This window comes from Actinia tenebrosa, unplaced genomic scaffold (genome assembly GCF_029948245.1).
Source record: "Actinia tenebrosa isolate PJP-AT-01 unplaced genomic scaffold, QUT_ActTen_1.0 PGA_scaffold1__47_contigs__length_23844297, whole genome shotgun sequence".
Lineage (NCBI taxonomy): Eukaryota > Metazoa > Cnidaria > Anthozoa > Actiniaria > Actiniidae > Actinia > Actinia tenebrosa.
This window is the reverse complement of record NW_028292578.1, coordinates 2,126,143-2,139,191: the sequence shown is the minus strand read 5'-3', so window position 1 is coordinate 2,139,191 and position 13,049 is coordinate 2,126,143. Positions and strand designations below refer to the sequence as shown.

The following is a 13,049-nucleotide window of genomic DNA, read 5'->3' as shown; positions in this document are numbered from 1 at the left end:
TACTTAAGAAGAACCCTTCGTGGTATGTGATAAGTCCCCAGTTTTCCATTGCACCGGCAAGAAAGTCTGGCACACCAACCAGATCTGGATACACAACATCCTAAAATTAGTACTTTTACTAATCAAAACGATAAGTAAATGAGCGCAACATATTCATCGTTCCAACTCCCCTTAGTTACCGTTGCTATGTCCCAAAAGCTTAACAAATTTTATAGAATATCTCAGAATTTAAAACTTTGATCGCGGAAAATTGGTTATAAATTGTGTCAATAGTTTACAGTCCTGTGAAAATAATAAAAAATTGCCTCTTAATCCTCGTAGTACTCTTTAAAACAGATATTGGAGTTCCACTGGAAAAAACTGCTGCAACGGTGATTGATTCGCCATCGTATGAGTCGGAACCATGAATTTCATATTGGCACAATAGCAAACCAGACCAGGTGCACTTACCAAGCTTTGGAAGAGGAAAAGGAATATTGAAATATTCTTCAAAGTATGTCAGCACTTTCTTGGCGACGTCCAGCACAAATTCGGTATTCGGTAAATTGTCTCTAGAGGTCCAAGCTCGGATCTGGAAAGAAGATGTTCGTAAAAGAGTATATTGAATACGACGTTTACATGATATCGTGATTGACCTCTACTACCCGCAGACTCCCTTGCACACTGTCTCACAGTTCTCATGAGGGAATGCAAGTTTAAATGAGAAAGGAAATTCGCAAGGCATTATGGTAGTGGCAGTCAAATGACGCCATCATGCAAACGTCCTATTGTCAGATATTATACGTAAAAAACGAAGACTTAATTTGGGTTAAACAAGAAGTCTCAGTAGGTTTAATTTGTGAGGATATCGTGTCCTATTAGCCGTTAGAAAAAAACTGGTCGAGTCTGGCATTACGGTGCATTGTGGGTATGCTTTAGGCGAATCTCGGACGCCATCTTGGAAATAAAGAACAGCCCCACAATGCATTGTAATGCAGTACTCTAGTTTTGAGTTCTCTGTTGCTCAGGGTTAGCCTTGATTTTGTGTAGCTAGAATATTTATGTGTTCCAGTGAAGGTCAGGAATTTCAAAAGTGTTTGTATATAGCGGCTTTGCACCATCACGTGATGGCAGCCATGACAGGAGGCAGGAACAATAGGCCATTTCACGGATCCCGTTACTCAACCTCAGCCTCGTCAGCGTGCAATTATTCTTTAGGATTTGACTACAGTCCGCAGTAATGAAAGGAATTTACACATCAACGAACAATTGAAACACTTAAAAATTTCACAGGTTGTAGGCAATTTCTAAAGAATATATTACACGCTGATGAGGCTGAGGTTGAGCTGCGGGATCTGTGAAATGGTCTATTGAATCTGGTCTAGTCTGATTTACATGAGAAAGAATTCACTTTCCCAGGGGCGAAAAAGACTATTGTTGTGCCTACTGTCATGGCTGCCATCACGTGATGGTGCAAAGCCTCTATTGTTGAAGTTGTGCATTCTTTTTATTTTGCCGTCGGTATTTGTGAATATTTAGACAGTGAAATGAGTCTGTAATCAAGGAACACAGCGGAATTTTGGAACGCGCCAAAGGGTCTATTGTCACTACGTGTCAAAACTATACAAAACGAAACACAAATGAATAGTGCAACAAACCTGAGTACCAGCGGTTGTTCGAGCGGATCTGGATTCAAAATCCGAAACGACGAACGCTACAAGATACGTGCTCATCTTGACCGAACGCTCGAAGCTAGTGACCACAAAACCGTTGTTGCTTTCTGTTCGGCTTTTGACAGGCATGTTGGAGATAGCGTTGTTTTCTTCTTTATGTTCGATGGTTATCTCAAAAACTGCTTTGAATCCAGGCTCGTCGAAGCATGGGAATGCAGCTCTTGCGTCAGTAGGTTGGAACTGAGTCGCACCAAGGTATCTTTCAGGAAAACAATTTATAAAGCAATCAAAACATTTAAAAATACTTTTAAACTTTTTTAAAACTTTAAAACATTTAAAAAAGTGTTGGAATTGAGAAATTCTATACCGTGGCGTAGCAAGAAGGCCTGCACTGGGGCCTTTACCCCGCCATGGGATATAGCAATGTAAGGTATTGATGGTTTTCACGTCGGCCATGTTGGAGGACTTTAACAAAAGAATTGTCAATGAATTCTTTCGTTATATCCTCCAACATGGCTGCCATGTCTTTTGTTATTTAATTATCTTGGAATGGTTGAAAACCATCAATAGTAGGTCGAGCAAAAGTACCAAAGCTCGATCAAGCCAGGGGCGAGCATACGTGGCGTTTTGGCGCGAACATTTTGGCGGTCAGTGGGGGCTTCAAATGCATGACTAGTGCATTACCGTGTTTCTCCACTCGCCGTCTTATATGAGCTCTTATAGAATCCAACATTCTTTTCAGAGAGCTGACCCTCAAACGAGATTTTTATCTTGTATTCACTCCCTTCTCCAAGATCATTTTTCGCTTCCAGCAAAATCTGTTCATTTGCTTCGTTCTTTAACATTCTCATGACTCTAACCTCTCGTCCCCGAGAATTCAGTAGTTGGTAGCTCTTGATTACTAGTTTCTTATAATGTAGGATCACATATTTGGTGGCTTTAATGCACTTTATTTCGATCTCGACTCGACCACTGAAGTCAAAGTTGTCTGGTAGCTCTGTTTTGATGTAAACTTTGTAGGTTTTGGGTTTAATATTTTTTGGCAAGCGGATGTTTTGGTATGGGAACTCGTCATCTTGCTTTGAGGATCTCTTTTGTAGCGGAAAATGATCTCCTCCGTGCATGGCGTTACTCGAAAAATCATGGTAACTATCTTGGGGTATCGGGAAAAAGGACAAACTGTTCCCAGTGGTTAAGATGGTCAGGAAAACCAAAAGGCAACAAGAACGCATACTGAACTGGACGTACTTCGTTGAAGATTCTCTTGAACTATATAACACTCTGGTCAGATGAAGAGCAATGGGGAAATGATCAGAGAATCAAATTTTCGTTTACTTATCAAAATACCCTCATATTTTTTTAATGTACTGCATTATGTCTGCATCGTGTCAGTGCACTCAAATCCTTGCACTCATCTCTCCAATCAACTGAAAAATTCATTAAATCCTTCAATTCATGGTTATGGCGTGTAGTGCAAATGGTAATGTAGGATAAATTTCGGTGTTGTTATCTCATTTGTTCTACCCTGAAGGTGGCGCAGGAGGAAAAGCTACGACCTGCTGATTTGCTTGAAGGCTTAACTAGTTTTGATTAAGACCTGTTAAATTCGAAAGTTCTTATTTGCTTTTCTATGATTTGCTGTCTGAGTAGGCTTCAATTAACACGAAATCAAAAAAGATCGTTTCTCTCTATATCTCGTCTTGGACATTGTATTTCACTTTATATCTTGACTTGGACATTGTTGAAGCGAATTAGTGTGAGGTCTACGATCTTGCAGCTCCTGTTAACCCCACAGAACTTAAATTTCTTTCCGATATTGCAAGATATATTATAAATTCAGATATACGATATAAAATATATAAAGAAATTAAAAAGACAGACTTATTGATCGAAATTTGACAATCGTTACTGCATCGCAATGGCAGATTTTATTGCCTTGTCATCTAAGATAATCTGAGATGGCTAGCAAACAATGAACACGGTTTTTCTTCTTTAATGAACTTTATGATCTGTCATTTAGTGTGTCAATGAACCGTGTGTTGCAAACAAAATTCAACACACACACATATATATATATAACTTTAATTCATTTTTAAAAACTAGCCATAAAAACTAATTGTTGGCTCTAACGTACGAAAGCTTTTTTAGTTCTAGATGCCTTGCGTTTGCCTTGTATCTTGTTTTAGAGATGGGATAGGCATTTTGACTGGATGGGCGGGATTTCAATACATAGTTTCACAGAGGGGAGTGCCCCTAGCTTCTTATTGAATAAAATTCAAAATTTAGAGGCTTATTGTGGCGTTCGCACTGAGTCACTGTGATCACGCGGTAACCGTACTCAGTGAACTCTGAGAAAAACCGTCTCAAAGCACAGTAAAGAACCATCAACAAGCATCGCGCGGACCATCCTAGAAAGTGGGTTGGCTCAGTAAAATTGGAAAATATAAGAGACTAGTATGGAAAAAGTGGGGGCACTTACGTACGACGCGGCCGAGAATGGCGAACCGGCTCGTGACGGTGCGTTAAGAGGCGAAAATACACCACTTATATGCAAGTGTAAGGAAGAGAAAAATTCTGAAGCTAAATCTCTCAATATCGTAAAATTGACTAAACATTTCTTTGGCTAAATCTTTTTCGACGTTGATAGGTTGGACGGGGCAGTGCTGGTTCACTTGAAGGTTTTTTCTCCGGCCCTGGTTCTTAGAGATGTTTCTCAAGGTTGCGCGAATCTCTCTCCTTCTCCCAGCCCCACCAACATCTGTATATTCATGTACATGAAAATTAAACTTAAATTTTCTAATTTTTTGAAGCCGTTTCAAAAGCTTTTTCTGCTTTGAAAGGATACCTTATACAATATGGCTTTTAAAGGATTGATCAGAGTTTAAAATTTTTTATCGGTTTTTAGAATATATTTCAAAGAGCACTCTGGAAATGACCAGCGGATACATTCTTGGCGCATGCGGACAAAGACCAACTCCAAAACCAAGATGGCGTCTACAGAAGAGTCTTTAGTTTGGACTCCAGAATTAGAAGTCAGTTTATTCCACTCAATGAAGGGACACAAACCTGTTGGTAAGTAGTCTAGATTCCCTTTACCTAGATTTTATCATGACGAAGAAATTTAATGTAGAATTTCTGATATTTAGGAATAAATCGACATTTTCATATGGCGTGTATTCATGATAAATTTTCAACGTCAACGGGAAAGAAAAACATTTCTTCCAAACAGATATGGGATCATCTACACGAGCTCTACAACATGCAAGCACTGGTAGGGATTATTTTTTTCATTTTTATTAGGCTATGAAACTTCTTTAAACTGACAAACACGTTTTTGTGTTAAAACTTATTTCTCACGTTTAAGCTTAGTTCGTAAAAATATTTATTTGCAATTTTTAAGTATATTGTCTTTGCAGTCCCCTCTCAAGAACTATGAGCCCTCCTCTCCTATAAAGTTAAAAACAACAATTTATTTAATAAATGAATGTCTCTATCGTAACGGAGTTCAACCGAATAAAATATATATCTTGAGATATTTTTGTGCCCTTCCCTCTTCCCTGTTTGTTTTTGTCTGTCACTAGACCGAGTGGGGCATGGGTTCTAGAGTATTTAAAATACCGAGTTTTGAGCTTCAGTTGTGACGTACTTCCGGGTCCAACTACTCATAAAAACTGCTAAAAATAAAGTGAAAAATGTTCCCCATGATTTAAACTCATGAAATAATTAAAACTTTGGACACAAAATCCTGCCAAGCTGATGAAAAAAAGCTAGAAAAATCTTCAGAATCTTTTAAAACTGCTTTTTGTTTTGGACCTGGAAGTCTTTTTTTCCATACATAATTGACGGAAAATGTAAAAGCTCTATAGCTCCTTGATTACACTGAAAAGTTATAACAAGGTATTTTTCCACTTTTTTATGTGCATTGTTTAAAGAGAAATATATATATATTCTATTTTAATAGGATGAGCTTGAGAGTCTTCCATTTCCAAATGACGAGACCGAGTTCAGTCTTCCAGATGAAATATTTGAATCAAGTCGAAAAAATCAATTGGCGAACACTTCAGAATCTTCAGGGACTTCTGATGAAGGTATGTCATTGATTTTACGTCACTCAACAAAGAGTTGAATTTTTAGAAACTTTGGAGAAAAAAGGGACTGTTAAAATTTATTTTTTTAACCCAGTAGATAGATATTCATATCTTATCTTTCGAACATATAATTGTGCAATATAATACATTTTTTCCAAACATCTTTACTGTTTTTGACCTTGAACCAACTTCTCATCTATCACTAAGTGAACTGTTTTCATGAATATTCACACTGATTGATACAATAGGTGGGTGGGTATACATTGACAAAAATTGTTTTGGTTAAATGCTATTTAAATTGCCAACCAGGAATATATTGGACAATCCAATAAAGCAAAGTGACAAACCCTATTTTTTAAAATGGTTGTCACATTAATGGCCAATGTTTATAAACGTTATGTCCACCTATAGTCGCAACAGGTTAATTGGATAATAGACTCCCATCAATCAAAGTAATCATTAGAAAAGGTTAAACAGAATCGTTGAAAAGAATATGGAAATATTTATTTGATTGATAGCAGTCTATTGCCCTGTTGTGACTGTTGTCTTGATTTGTGCATTACAATGAAAACAAAGATAAGTTATCAATTCTCAATAAGGTTATTTTTAAAAAGGAAATATGAGTTGTCCTTTGTATATGAATGATGTTATAACATTGTTTATGTATTTTAGCACTTCTTAAGATGAAACTTCAGGGTCTCGCTAGTAACCCTTCCAATGTCTCTACACCTGATTCATCACCAAAGCGAAAGAGAACACGAAATGTAAACAGCGCCAGTTCCTCACAACCGTCATCACCCCATCCTGCTCCGAGCTCTACGAAGAGACGTCGATAGTCCATGCTTATTCAAGAGGACTTAAATTATTAATTACTGAACATTGAAGCTTTAATGGATTTCAACTATCAAAAGTAAATATATATTGTAGGATATATTAAAGCCTCAAGTACTAATGTACTTGCACTGGGTTATAATTCCCTTGGCACCAGAGATTCTTATCAAGGACTTTAATATTTAGTGGTAAATTTAAGATGCTTTATTAAACAGCACTAAAGTAGAAAGTCTAGGACATCAAATGCAATTATACAAATAATAATCAACATACTTCAAGTAGCCTGCAAGTTATGGCCTAACCAGGGTTTTGTTCTAGCTGAAAACAGGCTATTATCAAGAAGGAAAGCAAGAGTAGCCTTGGGAAATCAAAGAACCTGTTTGTGCATTGCATGCAGAATTCAGATTGTACTCTTATGTTGTACCGTACAATGTATGTGAAAAACTCTGTGTAAAATTATTTTTCTTAAGACAGTGTCGAATTTGAAATCCTTTGCAGAACTTTGGCTAAGTACATTTGGCTAAATGTTACAAATCCCAGGTTGAAAGTACTGTCTTCAAGCAATAGACAGAAAAAAATGAATCAGAGATTGTTTCTTTTTTACTGGTAACTAAAGGTTCAACAGACATCCCCTTAGATTCTGTCTAAGGAAATGGTATTTTGAATAAGCCTCCTTTAAAGTGGATCAGAAGTGGTTTCTTTTTTAAAGTTATGTTGCTCATAACCTTTCCCCACCCCGTCTTCTCCCCCTCAAAATTGAGAAACAATAGCTGCTTTTTGCTTTCTTTATGAGCTTTGCCATGCTTGAAACTCAAATACTGTAATAATCTCAGGATTTCAGTGATCAAAAATGGTTCATCATATGCCACTAGGATATATTCTTCTTCTAGTCGTTATGAGTTATAACGCACTTTAAAGTGTTATGTATGTATACTATTGAAGAAGTCGTGAAGGCTACAGAAACACAATATCGCAGCTATTATTCAACTTTCTTTATATAAGATTAAAGTTCCTTTAAACTTGGGCATAATGTTTCGCTCATTTCAGACCACATGTTATTCCCTTGAGTATCATTTCTTTATTTGGATGCAATTGAAACAAAGAAGTCCTCTCCTCGAGTAACAACACATTGTCTGAAAACAATTATGGGAAAAACGAAAGCCCAAGCTAAAAATGTCTATTAATGTGGTTTTTCATATTCTGCGAACTCTGACCACAATGGCTTGTTGTTAAATTGGTTTTCTGCTGCTGCCATTCATAAATACAAAAGGTACTGACTGATTATTTTTGATTGACGGCAGCGAAAAATCAAATTTTGGAGTGCAGCTCGCAACTACCATAAAGTTCGCAAAATATCGAAAACTGCAGTAAGAAGTCTTCATGTGTATAGTATTATTTCCTGGAACAGTTTAATTTATATCAAAAATAAAATTGTAATGCAGTAAATAAAACCATAATTTATGTATACGGATTTAGTTTTATTCTGTTTATTGAGTAAGACTTTAAAGTCTTAAAAATAAGGATTTATTGCGGGCGACAAGAGGAGCACGCAAGCATAATCTTGATGAGAAAAAGCCAAGGGGCCTGGGCCCGCGGAATACGAGAGACTAGACAGCTTTCTTCCAACTGGAATGTAAAGAATGCGAGGAATGCAGGTTTACAAGATTAGGCCAGTGCTCCAACAGGTCTTCACGCGTACGTGAGGGAATTCGATCCACAGGGATAACCTTCTTTATAGGCCAACCAAATCACTAAATACTCACTTGCATCTGCCTCTCCATATATTAATAGCTACTCAAGCCTCTCAAATAAATTGAGAATATCTTCCACCAATGTTCTACGCCCGCACTTAACCTGAGGTTACCACTAGTTTTTGAACTACCCTATCCCTACCCTCCCCTCCCCTCCCATCGGAAAAATATTTTCCCCGACCAGTCCCCCTCTTTTCTATCAGATGTTCAAGATGGCGGACCTTGACGAACAACAAACTAGTACAGTCACAAAGGTTTCAGCTAAGGGTAACAGAAGACGATTTGTAGGGAGCAAGTCTGCTGCCGCCAAAAATGCGACTTCATTAAGCGGTAAGTTTGACTAATTCCACTTTTTTTTGCTTTTATTACATTGTCTTGGGCCCAAAGTCAAAGTCGCTTACAGACCCAGACAATTTTGACGAAAGTAAATAAGCTTATGAAAAAGACAAAGACTTCAATGAATGAATTGTTCTTTTTAAATGCAACGACTTTGAAAAACAGTTAAGAACGATTTTTCTCCGCTTTTCCTGAATTTTTTTTATGTGCCCATTTATTTAGCGGTAGTTCTTCAAAAAAGCTTAGAGACTGTTTTCAAAGCTCGTGCTAAAATATGGACCCTGTCGCTAGAGGGGAGATTAATCGAAGACAACGCTCATTTAAAGCATTCTTAAGGAATAAAGCATATTTTCTGAGGTAAAGCAAAACCTCCAAAGTTTTAACACCAAATCCTCAGAAACTCTATCAACTCCTTATTTTTTTTTAAATTGAAAATAAAAAATAAATTGCATAATTAAGAAATTACGTAATTAATGTTGGCTTTTTGCCCCCCCCCCCCTCCCCCCTCCTCCCTATATTCTCTGTGTCATTCATAGTATGTTAGTGGTAAGCTAAAAATAAGGTGTGCTCAAATGGCTGGACATGATCACCAGCTACATACATCACTGATCTACATGTATTTGTTAAATTACCAGTGAATGTGACTGGTCAAAAGACCTGCCTACACATAAAATTGCTTTTACTGGATAAGTGCTAATATAGAGGCACCATCACATGATGGTAGCCATGACAGGAGGCACAACAATGGAGACTTTTCCCACTGGGAAACTGAATCTTTTCTTATGTAAATGAGATTAGAACAGATTCATTTGTTCCTGTCTTCTGTCATGGTGGTCATCATGTTATGGTGCACGTTATAAGCCTCTGTAGCAATATTCATTATGACAATCAGGAATCTTTTCTCATTCAAGTTTGCCAACCATTAAAACAAAAGTCTCTATATTTCAATAGCCAATAGATCTCTGGTTGGCACATTAATATCAATGGGTAACGTCAGTGCTAACTTTGCTATCGGCATGGTCAAACTGTGCATTGAATGGCTGTTATTTTGAGCCTGTTATGATGTGCAATGTCTACATAGTACCATATTTACTTTGTTGTCTTGTTTCTCTTGTCTTTTTAAAGAAAGTGGTAATGTAGTTCAGAGGACAGTGACTCAGATACCTAATGAAATATTAAATAATATTCAACTACAAGAAGCTGTAAAACAGGTTGGTAGTATTAACAAATTATGATTGACCAAATGGTCAATCATAAGTCCAGTCCAAATGGTCTACGAGTCAATAGCACATGAGGCTGTCTTAATATAAACCTAGTAATAATTGGTATTATCAAACTCATTAATAATTCATGAGGAAAACACAACAGAAATCACGACTGTGAAGAGTGTTGTAAATCTGATACAAAACTGTGTTCATTTGCATAAACTTTAAGTTGGATTTTCTTGGCCAAATTCACTTTAATTTTGAAAATTTTAGTGAAACACAAAGGAACTAACCTAGACGTTTGATATGTCATATACAGTATTCGTGTCCGTGTTGTATCAGATATACAATCACTTGGCTACGCCTCGTGGTTGTATATCTGATACAACACGGCCACTCATACTGTATATATTACATATAAACCTTTTCATATCATTGGTAAAATAAATGGATAAAAACATTTTTAAAATTAGATTTAAAACTTAAGAATCTGCCATTTTATTTGGGCACCTGGAACGTCAAATTAAAAAGAAAGCTGCCATTTTGTTATCACGAAGGGGTGAATAGACCACTAGTAGCTAAGCCAATCGAAGCGCAGGATTTATGATAGATTCTTAGTAGGTTTATGCTAACATCATTTATACCTTTATCAAAGAAGGCTGTCTACCAAATGCATTTTCTTATAAAGTACTCTTCATTTTGATCTACAGCTTCCATCAAATTATAATTTTGAGATTTATAAGACTGTCTGGAGAATACAGAGTTTGAAGGCAAAAAGAGGTAATTGTGATTTACTGCTTCAACAGCTTTCTAATTTCATTCGTTCATTTGTCTGTTTAAAAAGACATAACTAGCTAAAAACTAGTGTGAGCTGCGTCGGTGTTTCTAATGAAACTGTAATGATGAAAAGGTAAATTATACACCGTGAAAAGATGAAAAAACTTACTGACGTTTCGGACGCTAGTCCTTCGTCGGAGTAAAAGAGAAAGAAGTGGTAGAAAGGAGTGTATATATGATAGAATAAGACAAAAGAAACCAATGAGAGCAAGGTAGGCAAGGAAACAAAAACAAACAATCAAAAGACAAAAGAAAAGGTTAGTTGAAAATAAAGCGTTCATTAATCCCGTTGGGACTAAGAGTGCCCAATAGGTGAATAAGCCGCATTTCTTTGGTCTTGCGACAATCATTGTTGCCGTTAAGCAAAGAAAGACCGAAAACAATGAAGTCAGAAAGAGAATGGTTAGCTAGATTAAAATGGCGGGAAACTGGTTTGGTGGGATCGTTATTGCGAATATCATAAAGATGATTGCAAATGCGATCACCGAGACGGCGGCCAGTCTCGCCCACATACAAAAGATTACAGCGGGTACATTTAATACAATATACAACATTAGAAGTGGTACAAACAAAATGGTCAGTGATTTTAACAGTAGATTTCGGACCGACAACAGAAGTGTGAGAGGCTATGTGAGGACAAGTATAACAACGTTTACGAGAACAGCGAAAAGTACCAGGTTCTTTGTTAGAGGGAAGAACTCCCTTGACCAAGAAAGAACGGAGATTACGATCACGTTTATAGGAAAAGAGAGGGCGGTTGTTGAAAATAGCAGAAGTGCGAGTATCAGAGTCAAGCAGAGAAAAGTTGCGGTTAACAATGGGTTTAATGGAAATGTTAATAGGATGATACGTAAGAGTGAAAGGAATGCGGTCATTAGAGGGACGAGTGTGAGGAGTGAGAGCGGTGGTACGATCAATAGTAGAAACTTTACGAATGGCGCGATCAATAACATGAGCAGGATAAATTACGCTTAAGGAAGAAGGAACGCATCTCAGAACATTTAACGGAAAAATCAAGATCATCACTACACAAACGACGAAGACGAAGAAATTGCGAGAACGGAATAGCGTTAAGAGTGTGCTTAGGATGAGAAGACGAGTAGAGTAAATAAGAATGAGAGTCAGTAGGTTTGTAATGGACACTAGTGCTAAGACGGTCGTCATTAACACTAAGCAAGATGTCAAGGAAAGTGACTGATGTTTCACTAACCTCCCACGTAAAGTCTAAGGCAGGGTGAAAAGAGTTAACAAAAGAGATGAAAGAATCTAAGTCATTACGCGAACAAGAAGTAGCACCAATACAATCATCAATATACCGTCCAAAAAACTCAGGTTTAGGTCCAGTATATTGTTGAAAAACAAGGTTTTCGATATAACCAACAAACAAATTGGCATAACTAGGGCCCATCTTAGTACCCATAGCAACACCGTTTACCTGCCGATAATACCGATCACCGAAAAAAAAAACAATTGAGAGTAAGAACAAGTTCAGCTAAGCGTAACAAAGTGGGAGTGCTGGGCTCGAGGACAGGACGAAGATCGAAAAAATGCTGAAGAGCACGAAGGCCCTCATCATTGGGAATAACAGTATACAAAGATTTGACATAGTAGAAGATAATATAGGTAAGTTGTAGTGCTTGGGAACGAGGTTATTCCGGGCGAAAGCCCTTGGAATTAAATTCGGAAAAATTAATTTCCGACCTCGCTGGGATTCGAACCCACGACCTTCGGAACTGTACTACCGATGCTCTACCAGCTGAGCTAGAGGTCAGACTGAGAGCAGGCCGGGGTGAAATAGATGTTAGGTCGCGGTAATTATGATGCAAAGATGAGAGTATGTGGACCGCGTGGCACTAATGAAATAGTAGAAGATAATATAGGTAAGTTGTAGTGCTTGGGAACGAGGTTATTCCGGGCGAAAGCCCTTGGAATTAAATTCGGAAAAATTAATTTCCGACCTCGCTGGGATTCGAACCCACGACCTTCGGAACGACCTTACGAGGACAGTCTAACTGGGTCCCTCCCGAGGGACAATTTTCTTCTCTTGATCTTTTTGTCAATAAGTGTCGCCGTGATATTTCTAATCTCAATCTTAAACGTAATCTCAGTTATTCTAGTCTTTCTAAGGACGAGTGGTTGGCTTTGCGTCAATTACGCAATCGTTCTGACATTGTTATTAAGCCCGCTGACAAAGGCGGTGCAGTTGTTGTCTGGCGTTCTGACCTGTATAAACAGGAAGCTTTACGTCAACTCTCTGATACTAATTTTTATTGTGAAGTGGATAAGGATCTTACCCCTGACAATCAAAAATTAGTTAAAGACACTGTTAACTCTTTCATTTCTGATGGC

At 37.6% G+C, this 13,049-nt stretch overlaps 3 protein-coding genes across 3 annotated transcripts in view; 2 read left to right on the top strand and 1 right to left on the bottom strand.

Moving 5' to 3' along the window:
• Window positions 1-981: 981 nt before the first annotated feature.
• LOC148909689 (endoplasmic reticulum aminopeptidase 1-like) lies at window positions 982-2,776 on the bottom strand. The gene is made up of 3 exons (XM_089033439.1): window positions 2,337-2,776; window positions 1,638-1,911; window positions 982-1,029 (listed from the first exon to the last, which is right to left on the bottom strand). Exons 1-3 carry the CDS (start codon window positions 2,774-2,776, stop codon window positions 982-984), a joined length of 762 nt encoding a protein of 253 aa, XP_088889565.1.
• Window positions 2,777-4,604: 1,828 nt separating this feature from the next.
• Window positions 4,605-8,038, top strand: LOC116297763 (MRG/MORF4L-binding protein). The gene is made up of 4 exons (XM_031706051.2): window positions 4,605-4,724; window positions 4,799-4,923; window positions 5,614-5,740; window positions 6,413-8,038. Exons 1-4 carry the CDS (start codon window positions 4,610-4,612, stop codon window positions 6,574-6,576), a joined length of 531 nt encoding a protein of 176 aa, XP_031561911.1. The 5' UTR covers window positions 4,605-4,609; the 3' UTR covers window positions 6,577-8,038.
• Window positions 8,039-8,358: 320 nt separating this feature from the next.
• The window catches only part of LOC116297752 (2-(3-amino-3-carboxypropyl)histidine synthase subunit 1), a 13,108-nt gene continuing 8,417 nt past the window's right edge, over window positions 8,359-13,049 (top strand). Inside the window, exons 1-3 of the mRNA XM_031706036.2 lie at window positions 8,359-8,652; window positions 9,784-9,869; window positions 10,574-10,643. Of these exons, the coding sequence (XP_031561896.1) occupies window positions 8,526-8,652; window positions 9,784-9,869; window positions 10,574-10,643 (283 nt within the window). The 5' untranslated portion in view covers window positions 8,359-8,525. The remainder of the gene's footprint in view (window positions 8,653-9,783; window positions 9,870-10,573; window positions 10,644-13,049) is intronic.

Excerpts from the sequence above, each read along its gene's own strand:
- LOC148909689 (XM_089033439.1), bottom strand. The coding sequence starts at position 2,776 with ATGCACGGAGGAGATCATTTTCCGCTACAAAAGAGATCCTCAAAGCAA. Across the intron at positions 1,912-2,336 it reads ACGGCGAGTGGAGAAACACG|ATACCTTGGTGCGACTCAGT; the intron begins GTAATGCACTAG and ends TTTTCCTGAAAG. Across the intron at positions 1,030-1,637 it reads GAACAACCGCTGGTACTCAG|CTACACAAAATCAAGGCTAA; the intron begins GTTTGTTGCACT and ends TAAATATTCTAG.
- LOC116297763 (XM_031706051.2), top strand. The coding sequence starts at position 4,610 with ATGCGGACAAAGACCAACTCCAAAACCAAGATGGCGTCTACAGAAGAG. Across the intron at positions 4,924-5,613 it reads TCTACAACATGCAAGCACTG|GATGAGCTTGAGAGTCTTCC; the intron begins GTAGGGATTATT and ends CTATTTTAATAG. Across the intron at positions 5,741-6,412 it reads TTCAGGGACTTCTGATGAAG|CACTTCTTAAGATGAAACTT; the intron begins GTATGTCATTGA and ends TATGTATTTTAG.